The 25,587-nt window shown below is 42.3% G+C and overlaps 1 protein-coding gene across 3 annotated transcripts in view; it reads right to left on the reverse strand.

The window, feature by feature from the left end:
• CTNNA2 (catenin alpha 2) overlaps positions 1-25,587 on the reverse strand; it is a 1,072,448-nt gene that overhangs the window by 732,682 nt on the left and 314,179 nt on the right. For all 3 annotated transcript variants that reach the window (XM_053924989.1, XM_053924987.1, XM_053924988.2), the window contains exons 4-6: positions 20,395-20,561; positions 7,460-7,579; positions 3,892-4,158 (exon numbers count right to left, since the gene is read on the reverse strand). In XM_053924989.1, coding sequence (XP_053780964.1) covers positions 3,892-4,158; positions 7,460-7,579; positions 20,395-20,561 — 554 coding nt within the window. The remainder of the gene's footprint in view (positions 1-3,891; positions 4,159-7,459; positions 7,580-20,394; positions 20,562-25,587) is intronic.

A 25,587-nucleotide genomic window follows, 5' to 3' on the forward strand; every position in this document is an offset into this window, starting at 1 on the left:
TGTAGTTCTATGGTTCCTTTCATTTCAGAAACACTTAACTTTAAAAATCTGCATTACACTGGCAAGCTACTAAACCAAGCCTCGCGAGGGAGCATTGCCAGAAAAGGAAGCCACGGGAAGTCTGAGTGAAGCTTCCCACTTGATGCAATATCAATTTGTTTAATAGCTGAGAACAGCATTCGGAATTCGAGACAGATGCCTGTGAATTCTAAATCAATTTCAAGTCAATGTGCCTGGGAAATAAAAAAATACCAAATTATTCATTATGCAAGTGTAGGACAGAAATGTACAATTCTGTTACAACATAAAGAGAAATGGGACATCATTTGTAGTCAAAGAATTAAAAATATCACTGAGGCCTGCTAGGTTTGCCAGTGTCAGAAATGATAGAACATCTGCAGCTGATCAATCACCTCATATGCTGTAATATTTAGTAATATTTTACTAGAGTTCCTACTTTTGAGAAAGTGGTGAAATTGCATTTACTGTGTAACAACTTTTAGGGAATCACACCAAATGAAATTATTACCTACAACCTGCCAATTTAGAAAGCTCCAGAAGTTGATTTTTGTCAAGCTCTGAGAAATAAAATTCTAAAATTAGATAATGCCTTATGCAATTTATGTAGCTTAAGAACCAGTATACATTTAAAATAAAATATTACTTGTTTCATATACTAAGCTAATGGAATATATAATTACTTAGGTAACAGAATATACTTAATATAATAAGTAATAAAATTTACTTGGTTTACTATATGTAATAACATGAAGAGAATAAAATATAATTAGGGAATTAGTTATATACCATGTGTTATAAAAAATATCTTCAGTTGATACATTCATTTGTTAAGGCCCTAAGGCCTTGATTGGGCATCATGAGAAAATATTACTATAGTAAAATGGTTGAAAGTTTCACATATCTTGATATACATAACTAATGATTTTCCCCACATGTCCTTAAGTTTTATGAATCCAAAGGCACTTTTAATACTCTCAGTGTGGCCTCAATTGTTGATTCGCTTTCAGTGAAAGCTCCTTCTACTACACAGGGTCTAGATGCAGGAACTGGAGCGCTGGCGTTCTCGCTCTTGGGCAGAAGGTGGCAGCAGCTGAAGGGCCTGTGGACCGGTCCAGCGAGCTCCCTCTGCTACACTGCTACCACATCGCTGTGGCCTCCCTTGGTTTCCTTCTTTACTTTTTGACCATAAACTAAACTATGATTAAAAATAGTAAGTTCTGGAAAAATATGGCTAATCTACCTATTGTTCATGTTTAAAAGCACCATTTCATAAAATAATTTTGTAATGGAGATTGCAATTTTCTATTCTGTTTAAGAGATGAGGCTTTTTTGTTGCTGTTGCTCTGGTGCACAATTTAAAAATTAATGTAGTGCTATAATGCTTTAATATCTGAGGGCATGGCCCCCTTACGTTCACTTCCTTAAAATACAGGCTCAGCCATTCTTATTCCAGGAAAAAGGAAAAAAGAGACCAAAAAATTTATCACTACTCTCAAGTTTCAAAAGAACTCACCTAAAATTTATCCCGGGACTGTCCGAATATGATAAATATTGATGGGGCAACAGTTTCCTACCTGCGATATGACACCATTTACCAGAAACATAACTTGCTCTTCAGCAAAACAATGTAATTTTCTTTCTTAGAATTATTGGTATAAGGATGTACTTATACCAGGATTATTTATAACATACAATAGAAAATTAAATTAACTAGTGAAATAAAGCCAATAATTATTTTTATCATATACTTTGTGAACAGGAGTTCTTTTCCCATTATTCTTTTTATATTGTGGAAATCTAGTGACTTCTTTTGTTTATTTTAAAACATACAGATCTTTTATTAGTTCCAATAAATTTTCAGTTGTCTCCAAACTTTGTGAATACAATTATACATTAAGGCCCAATTTCTGTGGTAAACGTTTCAAATTTATTATCATAATTAATCCTTACAAAAAACTAAGGGGTGTGTATGTGTGTGTGTGTGTGTGTGGGGGTGGGTGGGTGTGGGTGCACACACAGGATCTGGCACAAATAACGGTCCCCTTCTTATTATCAAATCTTTTATTACAAAACCATAAGCATGGAATTCTGTAACATAACAATATCACACTCAAGCACACCATATGACACTTTAGGTGAAATGTTCAAATTAAAACTATAAACTATTGCACCCATATTATTACCCTACCAGCCACACTCAAGCGGGCATTACTTCTGCCGGACTCTGTATTTTTACTAACTAAAAAACAAGGGAAAGAGGAGAGACCCTGAGCTACAGAGTTATTTGAATGTAAAGTATTATAAACATTCCTACATTATGCCACCCATCTTTAATAAACATTTGCTCCTAACACTCTTTTCTAGCAGCCAGCCAGCCATGCCCTGCTGAAAAGTCCTGCCAACATATCTGAAAGCAAGCTCATCATCTTTCTGCACAGCTGGTGAGGAACCTCTTTTATTCCTATGAATTCCTGTAGCATTGTGTTTCATCACTTAAAGGGTGTTGAGCACACTCTACCTCCCTCATCTCCCCTACAGGAAAATACAACCCTTGAAAGTAGATAGTGATTATTTTTAAGTTTTTGTAGCTCTCACAATCCACATGATCATAGTATAAACTCAGCTGAACTCCAACCTCTCACAGGTGAGCCTGCATCCTGACTGGGGGATGGCAAGGGCCGTCATACTGGGGTGCTGATGACATGAGTCCCTCTCACTTACTTTAATAACTTGAATATGCCAAGGAGCAACGTCCAGAAACAGCAGCTGCAGAACGTGGGTCATTCATGGAAATAGCAGAGGTGCTGCTCCCCAAAGAGGCAACATAGAGACCGGATGCCGCGTGGGATCAGAGAGCAACAGAGTTTGTTTTGCCACTGATTTAAAAGGAAGAGATTGAGGATAGTTCTTCACCCAGGTACAATAGAAATGCAACCTGCGCCTAAGCTGCCCGTGATATTTGTCCCTTTAATAATAAAGCCTGCCATCCAGATGAAGAACTGTCCCTAAAATAGCCCTTGATATTGGAAAGTTGACAGTGTGCAAGATTTCTGTAACACTTGCATGGGATCAGCCCCTCTTTATAGTCCCTTTATAGTTCCTTTAAAGATAAGCAAACTAGGTTCTGCCAATATGTCAAATCCGTAATAGCAGTGATAAGAGAAGGATTCTGAGATGTCTCAAATTAAGTTACAGCAAGCTGAAGGGTGGGAAAAAGAGACAAGGAGTTAGTTAATGGAGTCAGTGGCCAGAAGCCAACAAAAGACGGCTCATATTCCTGAATGTATGTTGAAAATTTTAATTAACTTCCAGACAGCTATTTCAGCTTTTATCTAAAACAGAATAGCCAACCACCAAACTCCACTGCATTCTTCCTACGTGTGAACTTCCTGGACTATTGCCCACAACCAATCCAAAAGAGTAAACACTTCTTCCTTATGGACAAGCCACCTATCCCAGAACTAGCCCTGCCTCACTTTCCCCTGCCCTCCTTAACTGTGGCCAGTGTAAATTCTCTCAAAGCAGCTTACACTGAAACTGACACAATGAGTTTCTTCCCCAAACTCATTGTATGAAAGAGCCCCAACAGTGTCAGGACAGTGGACACACAGTTGTCTCCCTCCAGCCCTGCTGCTGGTGATTTAGGCTGTGTCTCCCAGGACCGGGTCCCGTTTCTGGCTGGCAATAAACCCTTTCTTTCAGAAAAGCTTTCTGCCTTGAAGGTGTTTATTCAACACCAGAAACTCATTATGTGGTGTGTCACACTACCAAAAGCCTCCAAGCCGGCCCATCAATATATATACTGAGATGGTGGCCCTGCATCCCCAATGGAAGTGTGCAGCCCTCAGTGTATGTCACTAGGATGCTTACGTCAAACTCATTCAGAGCAGCAGCCAGCTCGCCAATGCCTGTGTGGCCTTTGGCTTCGTCAGTGGGCGAGGTAGCTTGAGCAGCATTGGAGATGCCAGCAATGGCCTCCTGGACTTGCTTGAACACGTAATCTCGATTGGCTCTTGTGGCGGCGACATCTGGGTGGCGGAGAAAGGCTTGGGAAGCAGTGTACAGCATCGTGGCGTTCTTCTTCAGGGCCCCTCGGGCTGCAGCCATCTCATCCCGACAGTGAGGGTCCTTCAGCTCCTGTGTGTGCAAAACACAAAACCTGTCACATCCATGACGCTCTCCACGGAAGTGTTTGTAACAGAACTTAGAGCCACAGAGGCTGGGACCCGCACTGGATTTTAGAAACCATCTACTCTCCCTCGCCCTCTCTCTAGCTGTCAGTACTTCACTTGTGCTGAAATATCTCAGCGTCCCTCCTCCACCCTAGCCTTTCACCCGAGGTGACCCATCCTCCTAGAGCCCACTTTCCTTCCAGCCCCCTAAGCTGCACCCCTTTCTGTGTGCGTCCCTCTTAACTCTAACACTCATACTCGATTATGCTTACTATGCTGGATGCTCCCTATACTCGATGTCCTTATGGGTCAGGGCGCCCTCTCTGTCTTGTACAGTGGCTCTTCAGTCATTAGCACAGTATCTGGCCCATGCAGGCCATGTCATACTTGTTGCTGAAAGAACACAGAAATTAAGCCACCAACCAGGTAAGTGGCTTTCATGAACCAGAGTTAGTTATCAGCAGCTGGGAAACCCAAACTTTATTACAATTCCAAACAAGGGAAATCAAACTCTGATTTTTGCTTAGTGCATGACTGCCATTTCTGTATCATTTTCAGAATAGGGTTCATTTTTTTAAAACCACCTTCAATAGCAGCTCAATCATTGGGCTTAAAGAATAAAATACAGTAGATGAAAGGTGATTTGCTTTCCTAGTTTTGGACAGCAAAATAATACCACTGGGGAGTCACTATTTTCAGCTTTACAGGGTTGCCAGCATGTATCTGTGGGCGAGTATTTTCCCAGCTTCAGACACCGTCACCTAGAAAATGAATGCCTGGGTCTTCACGCCACTTCTCTCATTCAGTGCATGACAGAGGGGTGGCCTGGCAACAGCGAAGAGCATCCTCTCTTCAGTGGGTCACAGTGATTCTGAGACAAGCTCGTTATGTTTGATATCTAGGTCTGGTAGGACAAACGGGCAAAAGGTAATAACTGAACCACCGACCCTCTGCTTAAATAACAGCTTTATGCCAGCCCATACAAATTCTAAATTGGGATTATTTGTTAGCCCCAGGTAAGTAGGCAACAAACACGTGAGGACACTTTCTGTGCCAGGCAGCCAACTGGGTGGTGAGTAGGAGGTTTCTCCCAGCCGGTCACGAAGGGCCTTTATTAACCTCCAGGACACCTGGTCCAAGTTCCATATTTCATTACTGAGTATCTATGCTACAAATATTCTGAATATGTGAAAGATGGCAAGTAGAAAATTCTCATTATCTCTATAAAGATACTTGAGGAAACATTCTTTAGTCACATAAAAAATGAAAATAATCTAAAGCTGAATTTTGAAAAATTTATAAAAAATTACTGATGACTCATGTTTCAATCTCCAACCCCAATCTGTCTTCTATTGACATTTCTACCTAGATATAGTTCTCAAAAATCAATGTATCTAAATATGAAATCTTTATTTCTAACTCTAACTGGTCCCTTTCCAGTCTTCCTCATCTCAGCAAATTCATCACCATCTACCCATTTGCTCAAACCAGAAGCTTAGAAGTGAACAGGTTGCTGTCACTCCCTAACCTCACACATCCAATTCAACAGCAGGTCCTAAGTGTTCCATTTTCAATATAAGCTTTTACTCCCATCACTTCCTCCATCCCACTGCTACCACCCTAACGGAGACCACCACCAACTCTTACCTAGACGACTTTAGCCCCCTCTCTAACCACAACTACTTTCTCCTCTTCCACACCACTCCCTTTTTTGTGACATATAGAATAGTATTAAAATGCAAATGTGGCCCTGGCAGGGTGCTTGGAGCATCCTCCTGTACATACACCAAAAGTTTTCCGGTTTCATTCCCGGTCAGGCCAGGGCACATACCTGGGTTGCAGGTTAGATTCCCAGTCAGATCGGGTATTGGAGGCAACCAGTTGATGTTAATCTCTCTCCCACAGATGTTTCTCTGTCTTCCTGTCTAAACTGTCCTCCCTCTCCCTCTGTTTCTGTCTCTTCCATCCCCCCTCCCTTCCTCTAACTCTAAAATCAATAAATATACCCACAGGGGAAGATTTTACAAAATGTGAATCTGAGACATGATACCAAACCTTGAACTATTCAAATACTATCCACTCACAATTAAACAGAAACACTCCGCAAGACACTGAATGCCCCCGCTCCTATTTTCCTTCCCAGCCTCTCCCTGGGTCACTGAGATCAAGATTCAATGTATTCTTTTTCAGTTGTTTAAAAAGCCAGTGACTTTTTGGTTTGGGGTCTCACACCTGTGCTTCTAGTTAACTTCACTCCCACCCACATTACACTGGGGCTACCACGCAAGATTCCACTTGAACGAGAATTCTTAAAGTACTTAAAAATCAGCATATAAACTAAATCCACTGTGTGCACCCATTGCAAGGGCACTGTAAGCTCTTTAGGGGCGGGAGCGAGATCTCAGTCAAGTTTGTTCTAGCACTATTACATCAGCCTGGCACAGAATGAACACTGGACAAAGGTTTGTTACTGGAGCTTCCTGGGTCGTCACAGAAAATCTTAGGAACAAATCACTAGGAATTGCCCAAAATGTTGAATGATTCTGGGAGCAGTTAAGAGGATGAATGGAAGTGATTTTAACCAATGAGTCCACATTTGCAAATGTTTTCTTTTTCCCCTAGGAAGAAAGAACACATTTGGGGGGAACAAAATTTATCAGGTACCTAATGAATACCTAGAGCTCTCTAAAACTGAGGGTGCTGTTGCTAGACAAGGGGGGGCAGAGAATGAAAACCCCAGGCCAGCCCCCTTCATCAAAATGACTCACTCACACCTGTGCTCTCCCTCCCTCTTCATTGCCGCTTATCTCTGCCTTTCCTCCAATTTTCTTCATGTTCTCGTCCACTCAGTCATAAAAGTTTTACTCCACACCCTGCACACCTTGGGTGTGCGTATGCATGGTGGTGTCCCCAGGGCTAGGAAACCAGAGAGAAGGCCGAGGGTAGGACCCAGACTGTGGCTACAGCATCACACCACAGTTCCATAGTTTTGATTTGATTCGAGAGAATTTCCCAGAATGGATGGAAAGAATGTGGTGGGGCTGGCAAGGGGGTTCCTGCCAGCGAAGCAGGTGGCCTGAGACCCCTCCTAAGTAACCAGGGACCAGAGGGTATCAGAACCCCCAAGCAGGAAGCAGCCTCTGTGATGGCAGATTCTGAGGGCATTTGCTAATTTGATAGCCAGCCCATCCACTGTTCAGGCCATCAACACTACAAGGCTACTGAAACTCACATTTGCTCCCCAGCATTTCCAAACTCTTTCCCACCTGTTGTCTTCTTGCTGCTACATAGTTAAGTTTCACCATCTCTTTCCCAAATTCTTTAAAGCGGTTTGCAAGGTCTTGTTCGTTTGTAGCATTTTTGACAGCTTCTAGGGCCTCTTCCACCTGAAGTGATAAAAAACAAAAACAAACATTTATAACTAAATAGTATTTAAGTATTACTAAAATTGTTAGAAATGGTAGTTTGTAAATAAAACAAACTAATGTGCATTAACATTTAAATAATAGGGAAAAAAGTTCTAACAAGCACTGATAATCAGAATAAATATTTGTTCAAGGATTACAGAATATTTTGTATTATTGCTGAACTCTTGGAGCATATAGAATACTATAGTTTGTATTTGATTGAGCTATAACTGGATAAGGAAAACACACTTCTAATTTTGAGAAGAAACATAAAGGAAAGATATTTTTTAAAAATATGGAGTTTTTAAGCTATTTCTAGAAATCTCCAGAAGAGGCAGTCATTTGCAAACAAACCCGCAGGAACGCCTGGGCTGCCAGGAGACGGAGACCACTCCCCGCTGCAACCATTTATTCTGGCAACATCTCTAACTCTGAGACTAACGGGATTCTGATTTTAAACTGAGTTTATGCCGTGCTGTCCAATGGAAAGAGGACACACTGAGCCCGGAGAAGCAAGTGATTTTGACATTTTGTTGCCACTAAGAGTGGCAACAAGCGGGGGGAGCAGAACAGCAGCAGGCACGCCACTGGAATGACGTGCTCTGCTTCCCAATTCCTGCGAGCCGCCGTCTGATGTGGCTCCAGGGTGGCCTTGGACCTGAGTTATGAATTTCACTAAAAATTCATTTGTAAATGAGTTGAGGATTTGAGAGGTACTAAAGTTTCTTCCCCTCCAGAGAGATCTTAACCTGTGAAGGTTTCCATAATTAGTATCCCTTTAAAGTTTTAATGCCTGTACACCTAGTTAAAATTTAAGATATTATGGTGAACTGATTAACTACATCATTGTCGGTAAGAGAGCATCTTTGTAGAAATAGCCCAGAAATTTTTCAGCAGAAATAGCCAAAAACACAATCCTGAGTGAATAAGGCATAAGACAGATACGTGTTTACAAAATCAGAAGTTCTTTATGAAGGGAACCTGGCAGACAGGCTGCAACTAGTACCGGCTTCTGATAGAGCAGGTAGAAAGCGGGAGGACGCAGCTCTGAGAGAGTCGTGAGAAACGCAGAGAACATCCTCATCGGCTCGTGTAACTTGGACCAAAGCAAAGGGCAACATACAGACAATTCACTGACAATGCCCAAGTACAAATGACCACTAACATGGCCGGAAAGCCATAGACTGACATAGTTCTGACCTACAGAGCTACAGCTTTGTTTAGGCTTAACACAATTGCAACAGTGTCTAACCAAACCTCCTCATCAAGTTTCAGTGCGCGGAGAAAGGGAAGAGTGTACACAAACCAGGGGTAATGGGTATCATTACAACTTTCCCTCCAGGGGAATTATGCCCTTCAATTTCCTAAATAGGCCGGCCTATTTTATTAAGAAAAGAGTTGTGGTAAGCGAAGTTCTTTAGAATGGTAGTAATCTAGACTCCGCACAAAATTAAGTTTCCATTCTCATCTTCTATGGAAATTCTGCATCTTTTTTCCTTCCTAATTATAAAAATATAAAATGATGATTTAACTCCTCAATGTCAGCCTCTTCCAAATCCTATCCAGGCTTTAAAAATAATGAAGGAAAAGAAAGATACATAATTAAAAAGGGGACTTTTGTGTATTAGGATATTATTTAGGGACTGAAACCAAATTTCATTTTATGGTATGGAATGGCCATACTGGAAGCATTTTTAGGGCTCAGTGAGAATCTCCTCCCTGAATCTTTAAGACAACAGGCTGGTGAGGTCTTGCTTTCTAATGGGTTTATAACCATTTACCTGTCAACAACAGCCAGGAGGGGACAGCCTGGGCAGTTAATTTGTTCCTACTGTTGACTTGTAAATCTTTCCTCAGGACATAAAAACCGGTTCCAGGGAAAAGGAAAATAATTATCTAAGACAGGGCTAAATCTTATATTTGTTTTCTAATATATGTCTATAAAACAGGCTTCTCGCCCCTTGTTAATTGGACCAATTTGGAGTATTTATTTTGTGTGCTACACATAACTAATTTTCTCAGCGTTTTTTCTCTGAAGAATCCAGATTTCGGTTTGATTTTGTTTCTAATTTAATGAAGTTCTTTTGAAAAGAAACAGCAGTGATGGTGTCTGTCTGTGAGAAAGAGGACTTAATCACACTGGGAGCTGTAACCTAGTAGGATAGGAGAAGGGTATGGAAAGTCCTCAGACAGAATAGTGGCTCAGATTCCACCCAGGCACCCAGTAAGGGAGGAAACAGGACCAGGGCCTGGGCTGTGGGTACACACACAGCCACCGGGAGACTACAGATGATGCAGGGAGAGGCAGAGAGAGAGAGGAGAGGCAGGATGCTGAGGCACCACGGCCAAGAAAGAAACAAAACAGAGAAGGACAGTCACCAGGCACTTGTGAGAAATCAAAATCAGTGTAAAATCCAGTTGTTTTTTTTAAAATAGAGCCAATGATTTCTCTCTTTTTTTTCTTTTTCTTTCTGGGTGTCTGGGGAAATGGACTCATATGCAAGACAAACACTCGGAAGAGCTTTTTACACCTACCTGGGACCCAGAATGATGGACATAGGTCAGTAAGTGCAACATCGGTCTGTGTTTGAGCCCCAGCTCTGTCATTGGCTAGTTCTGTGACCTAGGGAAGTGACTCCGCCTTTCTGGCCCTTACCGTCTTCATTAACAAAATGAAGACAGTGTCTACACACTGTAAGAGGTTGTAAGACTTGCAGGAGATAAGAAATGAAGGAAAAAAGGTATATAAATGAAAAATATGAAAGAACATGGCCAACTAAGTCCAAATATAAACTAAATAGAAATGGGCAAAATACTCTAATTAGAAAATGGTAATTCTCAGGTTGGACTTTTAAAGAGATTCGCCACCATGTTATCTACAAAAGCCAATTTAAATAACAAAATACATGAAGTTGGAATTGAATGAATCCTTCTCAGTAATAAATTGGAAACCTTTATGATATTGATAAATTCTAAAATACATAGTGTCAATATTGATACAAAAAGAAATAGAGAATATGAATAGACCAAAAAATGTTACAGAAGTGGAAATGATAGCCAAAGACTTCCTCTCTACCCTTTCTCCAAATAAACCAGGTACATTATATACTTTTTTAAAAAAAGAAAAAAGAAACGTAAAGTAGTAAATATTTAGCCCAGTGCCTGGCCTGAATTAAAAGCTCCTTAAACGGAGATACTGACCTCTCTGTTTAAATGCTGCTGCACAGTGTCTACTAAGGAGAAAATTTTTCCTAAATGATTTTGAAGAGGAAAGGCTTCATCTTACTCTTGGAATGTCTACAGATGACAGGGGACACAGAGGAAGTGGAAGAGCACTGTGGCCAGGAGACAGGCAGCAGGCTGCTGAGGTGGCCCTGAGGAGGGAGCCAGTGCTGATGGAGAAGGTGTCATGGTAAGGAGAGGTCTGGGAGACCCTGGCCCCCGGACTGGGAAAGTGTACCCAGTAAACTGATAATGGGAGCCCTCCGAGAGGCTGACATAGCCTTCCTCCTTCCATACACCCTCGTGATCTTGGGCTGACTAGAGACAGCTGTTGCCCTCCCACAGCCAGGCTGGGCTCGTACCAAAGTGAGCACCTTTGTTCAGCCAGGTTTTCCTGCCCTTAGTATTAGGAGCCTGTGCATAGGTATAGCTGAAAAGACTAAAACTTCTGGAAAAAATATTAGAATTCCCTCCCTAGTGAGTGGGCGTAGAAATTCAGTAATCTCAGGACATGTCACTTCAACTTGCACAATCTGGGTCTTCTCAGAGCTTGTTCAAAGCCCACCCTCACCTCTATTCCTAAAGCAAGCCTGCCTGACACTATTATTGAGTCTACGGTTGTGTCAAACTGTTTGAGACAGACTCCTCAAATCGACCTCCAATTTTCCCAATTTAAATTGCTCTCATTTACTTTGATATAAAAAAGTAGTCTGAGAATTAGTTTATTCATTAAATACTCACTAAGCACTCACAAGGAGCTGGGCAGGTGTATGGGGATGGCAGTAGTATTGAACTGAGGGGTCTGATCCCTCCCCACCCAGACAGCGTGAGTTAGTTCTCCTGTCGACATTTATTGCACATACCAGTGCTTTAGGTCACTCTTGTTGTGATCATCACTTTCTTATTTAAGAGAGCAGGGAAGGGAGGGAGAAAGAGAAGGAGAGAAAATATCGATGTGAGAGAGAAACATTGGTAGGTTGCGTTTCGTATGCATCCTGACCAGGGACCAAACCCACAACATGGGCATGTGCCCTGACCAGGAATCGAACCCAAAACCTTTCGGTTTGTGGGATGATGACCAACCAACCAAGCCACTCCAGCCAGGGCAAGATAATCATTTCTGTTTGGACAGATTGACCTCATTCCAGGGTCCTACAACTGAAACCCAGTAGATTGAATTTCAAGTGACATCGGTGAAACTATTAAGCAAGTCATATGCAAGTCCCTTGTTAGGATCTAGGTTTGTAGCTAAAATAAGTAATTTTTTGGAAATAGGAGTTCTCCAAGTGAATCAACGAATATTAGATTCAACATTTGATTACTTGTTTAGCCAGGTATCCTGGTTTGACCATGGGTATCCCAGCATTATCATACTTTATCCTTTTGCCTTCTACAGAGAAAGTGACTTTCTGGATTACATTCGTTTCCTTGTTAACAAGTGCAAAACAAATGATTTCATCAGAAAGCAAGAATGACTAAATGCTAGTGTCATTTATTCTTCAAGTGCCATGTTTTATAAAGTGATAATAGAGCTTGATATGTTTCCAAAGTTATCTTCAGCTTGTGCAAGAAAAATGACACTACCCCAGTGTCACCGAGTACTTAACATGTATCGGACATTGTTTAACATAATCACATATATCTGATTTAGTCTTTTTTAGAATTTCTGTAATGCACATATATCTAATTTAGCCTTTTTTAGCATTTCTGTTTTATAGAGAAGAAACTGAGGTCAGAGCCGTGACACATCTTGCCTGAGAGGTCTCACAGCAAGTGAGTGCAGAAGCCTGGCTTTGAACCCAGATCTTTGGCTCCAGAGTTCACACTTTTAACTCCTCTGCTGCCTCAGTTTCACGGAAAGAATGAGTTTTTAAAGCTGATGGGACCTGGCCTTGGATGCACTGATCAGCTGATATGAGCACTCCTTAAGAGCCTGGCCCCGATGGTCAGTCCAGGCTCCGGTCGTCCTGTCTCTGTAGTAGCTCCACAGTGGACCCCGCTTCACTATCCACACTGCCACCACCTTCGCTCAGCCTTTCCTCCATCTGTGGGCCTGAGTAATTTCAATCCTCTTTTGATGTCTCCTTGCTTGGGCTTTCTCCTCTTAAATTCCTTCTCCACATTGCTGCCAAAAATATTCATCTAAATCACAAATTTAATTCTAAAACTTAGAATGCTACTAATACGCAATGGCTCCCCATAATCCACGCATAGAATCCAAACTGTCACATTACCCAAGACACTTTATAGTCTGTATCTCCATCCAACTGTGTCACCGCCTCTTCTCACCTGACTCTCTATGCTCCAGCAACACAGAATGGATGACGGTATTGTGAACACCCCCCAACTCTCTCTCTGGCTCTCCTGCCTTTGTTCTTCCCTTGGTTTGTGAAGATTTCTGCAGTTAAAATATTTTGCCTGACCTGAATCCATCTTCCTTCCGGCAGGGGTGTCCAACCTTTTGGCGTCTCTGGGCCACACTGGAAGAAGAAAAGTTGTCTTGGGCTGCACATTCAATACACAAACACTAACAAAAAAATGATGAGCACAAAAAAAGGTTTTAAATAAATTTACGATTTTGTGTTGGGCCACATTATAGCCATCCTGGGCTGCACACAACCTGCAGGCTGTGGGTTGGACACCCCTGTAGGGCAAGAGCACCACATTTTGGGGCAGTAAAATGCTCTTTCTCTAGGCCAGTTATCAAATCCAAAATCCTAATTCCTGCCTGCTCTGTGGAAACATGACTTGATTATTTATTTGTTTATTTGTTTTTTATCCTCACCCAAGTGTATATTTTTAAATTGATTTTAGAGAGAGAGGAAGGGAGAGACACACAGAGAGAGAAAGAGAAACATCGATGTGAGGGAGAAACATAGATCAGCTGCCTCCCCTATGCGCCCTTCCCGTGTATGGGACCACACTCCAAATAGCTGATCCATCTGGCCAGACCTGGCTGGGCCCTTTAAATAGCATTTCTTCCCCTTCGGTTTGATGTTAAGCTTTGTCAGTAGAGAGTGCTGGACAGGCAACAAAGGAGGACAGAGTCTGGTGTTCTGGTTTCCGTGTGCTCCCTCAGCAGGTTCTGCTGGGGTGGGGGTGGGGGCAGCATGTGCAACAGCAGGTGGCCAGCAGGTGGCCAGCAGGTGGTCAGCATTTGCCTCAGCATGGCCCTGGGTGACTGTGGGACACCTTCAGGGCGACTCCTCTCCATGAGTTTTCCTCAACACCCTAAAGGACATATTTCCAGCAAGTTCCATTCACTAGTGTGGCACCTCAGTGACTTCTCTGTCATCCAGGGAACTCAGGGCATCTGGATTTCAGCCCTGGTTGGGAGGAGGGGAGGAGGCTCTCCCCAGAGGGCTCAACCTCAGGCCTATGGGTAGTGGCTAGTCCTCATAGCTGCCATCCCAATGTTCCTTAGAGTTCTCTTGTTACTAGCCAATCCCTTGTTACTCTAATCTGCTATGAGAGTTAACTTTCTGAGCTCAAGTTACTGTGTAGTTTCACTCTCGTTATTGAACAGAATGGTAAACTCCCCCACTCTTTTGATGGGGCCAACTTCATTCCAAGCACCCTCCACCCTTATTCCCTAGCATCAGGCTTGGGCCTATGACCCTAGCCTGTTTCAGTCTGGTCCAAACAATTGGGAAAAGGAAAGGCAAATCTCCTTCAGTTGTGAGACCCAATCCTGAGACCTCCCACTCCCAGCTGTATCACCCTTCCTCATACGATCCTCAACTGACCAACAATGCATGTTGGGTGAACTGGTCTCATCTTTGCTTGGGAGGTGGTGAGGAAAAGGAGAAGTGCTGAGAAAATTAAGAAATCAGCACATCCCATTTCCCCTCTACATAATTAACTCAGAGCTGTACACCTGATTCCAAAGCCAATAGAACTAGCAGGACTGTGGAATCTTTATGTGAGCTATCAGGGAAGAGAATGCCCTCTTTCTTGCTATCTTTAATCTAGGGGCATGTAAGGCTGAGAATAGTTAGCAGCCACCTTGAGGCTATGAGAAAAGAGCCAACAGAGAAGAGTGCCTCACTGAAGAAAAGGATATAGAAACCTAATCCTTATCATATTCTGTGCCTTGATCAAGCCTTGCCTGAAGATATTGCCTATTGACTTTTAGTTTGGTGAGCTAATATATTTCATTTTTAAAAGACCAGGTTAAGTTATAGTAGGCATCCAGTAAGTATTTCTTGAAAGGGTAACTGAATACATAAATCAATTCTGAACAACTCAGCTGCATGAGAGCTCACACAGAAAAGATATACTAAGACCCCAGCCAGTAATTTCTATCATTATGACCAGAGACAAGGATATTTTATATCAATTTTTTGCTATTATTCAAACACAAGAGCCACATTAGAGCTATAAGACTAAACGGGAGACTATTGAGAAATAGTAAGTTACTGAGGATGCACAAGAATGTTTGATGCTAATGTCACAAAAACCACAGGAAATATTAAAGTCACCCTGTGTCATCAATGTCCCCAAACAATGGGATGGCAGAAATAGATTTAGTTCTTGGTAGCCGCTAAAACAATCTGCCTTTCCTGACTAAGGTGTTGCTGTTTTCTGTATTTCTAATCCAGTCTCCAGACAGAAATTCTGAGATAATCAAGGACATTGTTATGCTGGGACCTAGCCTCAGGATAGAAGAAAAGGTGACTATTTTCTCTGACACACATATGTCTAGATGTGTTTACGTGCAATGCTATCCCCAATGCTAAACACTGACAATATAATCTGATTACATTAATTCAGAACCTAGAGAAATAATACCCCTCTTCATCACTGATTATAATGCAGAATTCCTTTAAAAGTCTGAAGTGCCACATGTCAACCTAACACACAATGTCAGCTGATTGCAGGACACACCAGATGTTTAGCAAGGGCAACTTCAACAATAAATGCAATTATAATTCAGGAATGTTTAAAGATGTCTGATGTGCAAATGAGTACTTTAGCTTTGCTCGGGAACATCAAATTCCCGTTTTGGAGATAATTAAGCTTTGAACTATGTCAGGCACTGTTCCGTCACTAGCCTTTGGAATCTGAAACAGGTACAGTAGCAAAAACCTTATGCAGTCATGTGAACCCTTACTAGAATATGCTTAAAATAGGGTTCCACATTAAAGCACACGCAGACACAAGCACGGCAGAACAAGCAGCATAATATGGGCAACTAGCATATCCACGTGTTAAGTGAAGAGATGAACTTGTCAGCAGCCACAGAAACTTGGGTCTCCAGTCACGGAATGCAGAGGCCCTGCCAAATCACACCGCCTCTTCAGAGCTCCCAACACTTCACGTGTTTTTAGATGGTGAGCGATATTTGCTCAGGATTACTTAGCTTGCCAACAATTACTCATCTGGTTTCAGGGCAGAGGATGGAGGTGGGTATTTTGGAGACTAACCTGACTACTCTTCACCTGCTCAGTGAATGTTTGATGGAGAAACATGAATATGTTTCTGATAAGAAGGCAATCCCCTCTACATTCCTGTAAGTCACTTAGAAATGAGAAAAAAATCAATATCTGGAAAAAGCAGCGTTAAAAAATTGGCATGTGGCCTCAATGACAAAAAATAAAATATTATGTGTAATGCTTACAGGGGAAATAGCCATTCAGTGGTTACCATGCAGGAAGCTACTGCGCTCACTACTGGGTGTTACTCAAGTTTCAGAGCCAACCGGACACAGAGCCCGGTTGCTATTAGAAAGAACCTGTCACTCTTTTCTCTCATCCGTGTTTGATCAGCTACGTAATGAAGGAACTCTTTTTTTTTTTTAATTTGGAAAAAGCCTTGAAAAAGTTGTAGATGTAATTCTAACCTGCTGTGCTAAAATAGGAAAGATATTTTCTTCATCCTGAGTTAAAAACAAATAAATTGATGCGAGCAGACAACACTTGTTTGTTTATGAGAGGATGTGCTTCTATGGAAAAGAACAAAAATGCTGCTAAGAAGAATTATATACCTTGTTTGTTCGCAATGAATTGTTAACACAGTGTCTTTTGGGGGGACAGGGGAAAAGCCCCATAATATGAAACCCTGACTGACCTGAACTGGAAGCGTGCCAGGGACCACAGCCTAAGTAATTCAGTAATAGCGCCAGAAACTGTAATTCCTCGCTAGCCCCACAAGATAGCAACACTCTACCACTGCTCTTCACTGCAGAGGCTGCACTGCAAGTAAAACAAATGTGTTGATGATAGCCATTCCGAATCAACAAATAACAAGTGCTGGCGAGGATGTGGAGAAGGGGGAACACTTTTGACCTGTTGGTGGGAATGCAGACTGGTGTAGCCACTGGGGAAAGCAGTGTGGAGATACCTCGAAAAATTAAAAATGGATCAGCCTTTTGACCCAGAGAACCCACTTCTGGGAATATATCCAAAGAAACCCAAAACACTAATTCGAAAGCATCCCTATAAAAGGACCATTATGAAATGAACATAAGCACCCCCATGTTCATTGCAGCATTATTTACAATTGCCAAGATGTGGAAGCAGCTTAAGTGTCCATCAATAGAGGAGTGGATAAAACAACTATGCGACATTTACACAATGGAATACTATTTGGCCATAAAACAGGAAGAAAACTTTACCTTTTGCAACAGTATGGATGGATCTGGAGAACATTATGCTAAGTGAAATAAGCCAGTCAGAGAAAGACAAATACCATATGATTTCACTTATGTGGAATCTAATAAACAAACTCAACTCACAAGCAAAACAGAGACAGACTCCTAGATGAAGAGCAGAATGACAGCTAGTGGGAGTGGGGTAAGGAGGTAGAGGGACTGAACAAAAAGGAAAAAGGACTCATGGACATGGACAACCGTGTGCTGATTGCTGAGGGGAGAGGAGATATAAGGGGACTAAATGCTAATGGAAAAAACTGCAATAAAGATTAAACAAAAAAAACGTGTTATGCAGTCTACAGTCATTTATTTAATTTATTTAATTTATTGGGATGATACTGGTTACCTAATCAGACACTTCTCCCAAGAAGACATACAACCGGCCAACAGACTTACGGAAAGATGTTTAACTGCAGTAGCTATTAAGGAAGTGCAAATCGAAAAACAGTGAGAGACCACCTCACGACTTTTAGGATGGCTATTTTCAACATGGAAAGTAATAACAAGTGTTGGAGAGATTGCAGAGAAAAGGGAGTCCTCATTCACTGCTAGTGGGAATGTAGACTGGTACAATCATTTTTAATTTCACTGCTGACAGTCTGACGAGACTTCTTAATATTGCTGAGTTGACTTTTCCATGGGTTTTTGCTAAATCCTGCCCCTCCTTTTTAACGTCCTTTAATCTGCTGTGTTGGGAAAAGAATACAATTGACTCCACATGACAACAGGCTGCCGTGATATCATCACCCAACAGCAATGGTCTAAACAGGTGGGTGGAAAGGCAAGATCATAGGTAGGAACTGGCCCCTCACATCGCCTCACAGGCCCAGGTTCCATGAGTACTCTCCACACGGGGGCAGTTCAGGGAGGATGTTTAGCCTGCCCCCATGCCCCAAGAATGGCTTAACAGGGCCTCCCACAGCAGAGAGGAGAATGACCGATGGGATGCAAAGTTAACTTCTTTGTCGCAGTCCTATTCTCTCCCTGGTACGGAAGACTGTCCATCTGGGGAAAGATCTTAAACTGTTGCCTCTGAAGACTAAGCAAATGAAAGGGAGGGAAAGAAAACCTTTTTCCCTGACACACTTGAGAACAACATTATTTGTTGCTTAAACTGTGCGTATGGCACAGGTGAGGCTGGGGGAGGGCAGCCCTCGCTGCAGTCTGCAAGAGGCGTTAGGGATTTTACAATGGCGACACAGCCGCCCTTTACCCAGCACTCACTTTGTGCCTGACTCTGTGACACATATTTCATAGAAATTTCCTGTATTTGAACCTCGCTCAGCTCTGAGGGCTGTTCTATCATTAGGCCATATTAACAGAGGAAGGGTCTGAGATGTAAGGAGGTCATACGGTGTTACAACATGGCTAGCAGGCAAGTGGACATCAGACCAAGGTTAAACCTAGGTAGTCTTCCTCCAGTGGCCAAATGGTCAATCATAATGTTTACTTCCTCTCCATGTCCTCTGAAATAGGCAAGGCTCTTTTCACACTGCTCACTCCATCCTATTTGCAAGACCCCTCCCTGGCTCTTGAGGAACTATTCCCTGAGAACATTCTGAGAAAAACTCCTGAGCAAGTCCTGCTATCTGCCTCTTTGCTCCTCAGGCACCTGCAATAGAAACCGTAAAATGATCTGTGGTTTGTGAACATGGAACTCAAGTTGGAGATGCTGAAATTCAAGGTTTTCCATAATGGTGCATAGTTTACACATAACTTAGAAATCTCGGTGGTTTTATTAGGGTGAACTGAGATAAAATATCCAGCCCCAGATTTTTTGACAGAAAACACCTGTGGTTTGGAAAATTTCTTTGGAAATTACTAAACAAACCTGAGACGGTGAGGGGAGAACAGGCTCTCGTTATTATTCATTTCCCACCTCACCTGCCCCTCACTGTTCACTCCACTGACAAAGAAAATGAGACCTTGAGGGTGGGTAATAGGGAAAGTGATACGTCAGGAATGGCCAGAGCTAGGAGAACTAAGCTGGCAATAGGTTGGTTCCCCAAAAAGGAAAGTGTGCGGTTCACATCCCATCATCCAAGACCTGAGATCAGTTCAGGTCCCTACCGATTGTCTAGGGATAAGATCCACTGAGGGCATGGACTGGAGACGATGTTTGTAAGCACCGAAGTGCATCTTAGTTCAACTGGGTGACTCGTCTTGATTGCAACTAGTTATCAGTCAATAACTAGGAAAACAGAGAAAGGCCCAGCTGCCAAGGACTGGGAATGTTGCCTTGGCCCCTGATCCAGTAAACTTTGTAAACGGGGTAAAACTCCACTTTCATTAGGAAACAAAAAATTTAATAGGAACCAAGGATACTTGACAAGCAAGGCATAGTGCCACGGACACATTCCAGGAATGACAGATGTCAGGCGTGGTGTGACAAGATTAATCTCAGCAATGGGCGGTGTGATGGGGCTCCTTCTTATTGCCAGACCAAGACAGGCTTGAAACCCATTATCTAAATAAAGCCAAGGCTGGAGAAGGTAACAAAATATGTTTAGCATGTGATCCATATTAGGATGGGCACAGGTGGTCATCTGGCCAGCTGTCCAGATGCTGGCCAAGTATACACTACCAACGGACCGGCACTGCTCCGAATTTCAAAGGCCAAGGCAGGCGCACCACACTCAGCCTCTGCGGCCCAAGTGAATGCAGTTTTGTACTCCAGGAAGTAAGGGGGGAATCCAAACTCTGTGTTTTGAAAGAAAACAATTCAAGCGAATCATCTATAACTTTTGAGTGTATTATTGAATATAATTTTAATGTTGGAAAAATTTGGAGGTATGCCACATGGGTGAGTGACCAAGTGATCTAGTGAGCTCTGAAACATCTTTCATACACTTCGGTGTGTCGTATACACAGTCAACACTGCCACCAAATAAAGCAAATTTGGTAAATTCTACGTACGTACAATTTTAAGATGAGATAAGAGTCTCATGACGTCCGCCATGTCCGCCAGAATGAGTAAGCGTGTGACAGCGGATAGCAAAGCCCTTGCCGCCCGCACCATGGTGCCACGCTTCACGGATGAGCACGGGTCGTCAGCAAACTCTGAAGAGGCGATCCGCATGGTCTCACCTGGAAGACAAACACAGGAAGCGTGTGGGTAGACGGGAGGCGCAGAGCCTGGCAATCCTAATGATCTGTGGATGGACGATCATTGTTCTCACTGCAAAACTACCATGATCAGGTAGTAGTACATCAGCCACTTCCAACACAGCTGAACCTTTCCAGTCAACAGCATCAGTGCACGTGGGCAGGGGCTGTGGGCAAAACAAGGTGGTGATTTCACGTGGAGTATGGAATTATGCTTTTAGCATCAGTAAGGAATGTATTTAATTCAATTTGTCTAATAGTTGAGATGAATTTGCCTTTACCTTTGTCATTCTCACTCTTCACATCTCTTGGAACCAATGACACCTACTAGGCTGTTCACTGAGGTTGCTGACAGTTCAAGTACAAAGCTGCGTCTCCGCAGAGGAATGAAACTTAAGACCTTGGCTTCGCTAACACTGTATCCTTAACTGAATTAGACAACAACAGACTACAGAGACACCCAAATCTAGTCTTCTAACACTCTGTTAGAAACCTCTTTTCTAATAGAGAGAACATTTATAAGATGATTGAACCAATCCAACGAATGTTTATTAAACATATACTTGTCAAAGATATCCTATTGAGCTCTGGAATTACACAGGTGACTGAGAATGCTGTGGTCTCAAGGTGTCACAATCTAATAAGGAAACAGGTTCTAAATTCATACCCAAAAGCAGTGACTGCATGCCATGACAAACATATGATTAAAAATACAGGCAAAAGAGAGAAGGGGGTAATTTACTCATTTAGTGTGAGTCTGTGGGGAAGCTGTCAACTTTGATGGGCTTGGAAGAACTAAGAGGTTTACCAGGAAGAACGAGGTGGGAAGGGCACCTTACCAGATGAACAGGGTGCGAGGCTCTGAAGCCTGGACTGGGCAAGGGAACTGCAGTCACAGGGGAGGCAGAGTTGAGGAAGGGGTGCAGGGAGAGAGGTGCCAGTGCTTGGGATGCTATGGAAGAGATCTGGACTGTGTCCTCAGCAGGGAGGGATGTGACATTAATAGCCTGCTATTTTAGCCACATTGCATAAAATAAACTGGAGGGGCAAGGATAGGGCGGAGGAACCAGTTACCAGGGCAAATGCAGCTGTAACCTGAGAGGGTAGTAAGGAGGACCTGGACCAGGACAAAGGAAGTGATAGAGAGAGGAAGGGAATATTAAAGAAACCTGTGTTAGAGAAACAACAGATCTCGGGGTGGATTAGACGTGAAGAACAGAAGCAGAGAAGGTGAAGTTGGTGGTGAGTACTGACACAGTACAACTGATACGTAGGTATTTGCACAAAGAGACCCCAGGAGTGGGAACAAAAGGCAGACCATGAACTAGGATGGGACCGCTCCCATGTCAATGGGCTGGATAAGCACCTGGGGCAGAGAGGACTGGGAGAAGCATAAAGAAGCTTCGCATAGCAGAGCATACACTGGGGCATCAAAGCTTCAGTAAACTAGAAGAGCAGAGTTAATACGACCAACTATTTCATTTAGGGTAAAACATCTTATTCAATATTTCCTCTACAGAAATGATTACTTGCCACCTATTAATGAAAACCTAGCTCATTTAAATAACGTCAATTATGTCATTATGTATGTCCAGTAATTTATCTTAAGAAAAAAAGGAGAATTGAACACACACACACACCTTTCCATGTTACAGGCAGGTAAGTAAAATATAACATAATTTGTTCAGTTAGTGTCTTAGTTATTTAACCCTTGCAGCCCTAGCTGGTGTGGCTCAGTGGACTGAGTGCTGGCCTGCGAACTAAAGGGTCGGTGGTTTGATTCCCAGTCAGGGCACATGCCTGGGTTGCAGGCTGGGTCCCCAGTGTGGGTCATACGAGAGGCAACCACACATTGATGATTCTTTCCCTCTCTTTCTCCCTCCCTCCCCCTCTCTCTAAAAATAAATAAATAAATGAAATCTTAAAAACACCTTGCAGCGATACTTCTATATGAGTGCTTGGGAAATGTGGGCATGTAAGGAAATACGCTGCACTGCTGCATTTTTAAAAGACGACCGTCTGTAATGAGCGTACAGCTAACCAGCAGTTATTCTTCCTGTCCGTGCACAGATAGCTTGATACACACCAACAGACGGGGAGAAACTTCAAAACCCATTACATGCCGGCACAATGGCGAATTTTCCAGATGCATGGCCCTAGAGGACTAAAGAAACTTTAAGATAGAGGCTAGCAGTTAGAAGATACATCTTCAATCCAAATGTCTCACCCTTGTCAGAGACTTACACACATTTCCTCCTCCTCCCCAGCTCCTCCGAAAAGGCTCGTTAGCCAATTACTCTGTGGTCAGGAGGAGAAGGCTAGCCCACTCCCACTCTGTACAGTGCAGCTAGAAAGAACATTACACACCAAGGCAAACCTAATGAAATACTGAGAAGGTCACCACAGATAAATGATTAAGTGGAATGATCTACTTATTTAAAGGAAACAGGGATTGCCCTGACCGGCGTGGCTCAGTGGGTTGGGCATCATCCTGCAAAGCAAAAACGTGTCGGTTTGATTCCCAGTCACGGCACAAGCCTGGGTTGCTGGCCCGGTCCCCCACTGGGAGCGTGCGAGAGGCAACCGATTGATGTTTCTCTCTAGCACATGGATGTTTCTCTCTCTCCCTTCACTTTTCTCTAAAAATAAAATAAATGAAATCTTTAAAAAAAGAAAGGGGAGATTTACAGTATTCTGCACATGAAGCTAGGGAGCTATGTGGGTGATCCCAAATTCTACAGATTAAATTTATGAGAGCCGTAGCTTGAGGAGGAGGAGTGGCACTGTGGAAAAGCAACTCTCAGAACAAAGGCACCTCCTCCCAGCACGTGGGGGACCATGACTGGTCCAACTAATTTTCAGGTTCAGGTTTCCATATAAAGGGTCATTATAATGGCACTTCAGATGCTGACCACTTTTTTGGTCAGCAATATTTCTTCAAAGACAATGGGTGCCACATACCAGTACAGAGCTCTCAACTTGGGGCCTACAGCAGCAGGCACCCCTGAAAGAAGATCAGGAGATAGAAGTATATGAGAGAGAGAAAGAGAGAGAGAGAGAGGGTAGGGGGGAGAGAGGGAGAGAGAGAGAGGGAGAGAGAGACAGAGAGAGAGAGAGAGAAGAGCCCCACATTAATAAATGTGACTCTGCAAAGAGAAATTCATGCTAAATTCTGAGATTTTTCTTTGATAAATAGATGATTTCATTCAATTTAAATTAAAACTAAAAACTCATTTTTAAGCAGAGACAAATAATGTCATGTTATTAAAGATTTAAAAGGAAAGGCAATCCAAAGTCGGCTATAACTTGAATGAGTTTTATACCCCTATAGTTTTAGGATTACTGAATTAAAACTTAAATCTATATTATAAAACGATAAGCGAGTTTATCAGCATAAAATTACCTATTTTCCCAAGGAAATTGATTTTTCTGTAATACCGAAAATTTTAGCTAAGAAATAGCATACATGTGTAGGAAAGGGAAGGGAGCAGGGAAGGGAGGAACACAGATCCACCTGTTTCTCTCATAGCTACTGCTGTACTCCACCTTCTTCACGGGGTTATAGACCTACGCTCAGAGCACTGTTTCCATGGCAAAGCTTTGGGCTGCTCAAGCAACTTTACATCTGCTGGAAATAAAAAATTTGAACATCTCCAAATAAGTGACTGAAGGGAAATAATAACAATTAATATGTATATGCTTCTATATAAAGATTTATTATACAAGTGTCATTCTAAAAGCTTTATATATATATTAATGCGAGGATTTAGAAATATATCGTTAAAGTCACAAAGACCCAAGATCACATCTCAACTCCACCGCAACCATTAGTAAATATGTAAGCTTGGCAACGAACCAACCTTTGCGTTTCAGTCCCCTCAGCTGTAAATTAAGGGTGAAATGATGACAGCTGCCTTATGTACTGCAATTTAGGGATACAGGTTAGAGATGAAGCATTATCGTCATTAATGCCACCGCTACCACTATCACTGCAAACCCTCTCCAGTACAAGAATTCCCGGTGAACTGGTTAAAGGATGAAAGTGTATTTTTTGGTTGATTCCACTCCTCATGTGCAAAATAATTTAGAAGCAGGAGAACATCTGCCCCAAATATGCTTATCACTTGTTGCTTTAGGTCAGATCCTACACCCATCCCCTCAAATATGGGGCTAGTGCCTGAGGCATTAGGATGGATAGATAATTTTGCATCAACTTGAGATAATATCAACTCAGATGTGGAGTGAAGCAGGACAGTAATAATAAATAAAAAGAGGGATGACATGCAGAGGACAGAGTGTCGGGAGCAGACAAGTCATGTAGGAAGCAGATCATAAACCAGTGACATGAATGTCACATGTCTCATCCTCTGACGGGCACCTGCATTCAGTGTAAGCAATCTTTAAACATTTGGCAAATGATCTACTGAAAAACTGTGAGAAGCAAGAAAAAAGCTAGGTTCAGAGAAGGCGGAGTGAAGGAATGGAAAACTCAGAAAGTCGATGGTCCTAGATGCTGACAAGGGTTTAACTTCGGCTGTCTTTGCACTCTTTCAGCAATGGCAGGCTCCGGGCTTGTCCCACAGAATCAAAAGCTAGAGGAGCTACAGTGAGAAAGGAAACGGGGAAAAACGCAAGCCACAGAGCCAACGGAATGAAATAACCAGAACTAGAGTAGATTAAGATGTGTGAAGCCAGACAGGAAAATTACGATGTACCTACCATACTTTGTGTGGTAGTTTACATTGTCAATATTTTGATTATAAAATAAAGATTACTCCTTTTGAGAACTGAAAAATACAGACAATTAAAGAGAACCAAATAGCATACACTATTCCAATAACCAAAGTCAACCACCAGGAAGATGAGCTGTCTTCTAGAAAGTTCTTTACGCCTACATTTTTAAACAGTAGTTATAATATGTATTATAAGTGCATATTCTCCTTTGTCTAATTACATAAGTTATATGGCATACAGTAGTTAACATTCTTATAATTTCCCTCATTACAGT

This window comes from Desmodus rotundus, chromosome 5, assembly GCF_022682495.2.
Source record: "Desmodus rotundus isolate HL8 chromosome 5, HLdesRot8A.1, whole genome shotgun sequence".
Taxonomy (NCBI): domain Eukaryota; kingdom Metazoa; phylum Chordata; class Mammalia; order Chiroptera; family Phyllostomidae; genus Desmodus; species Desmodus rotundus.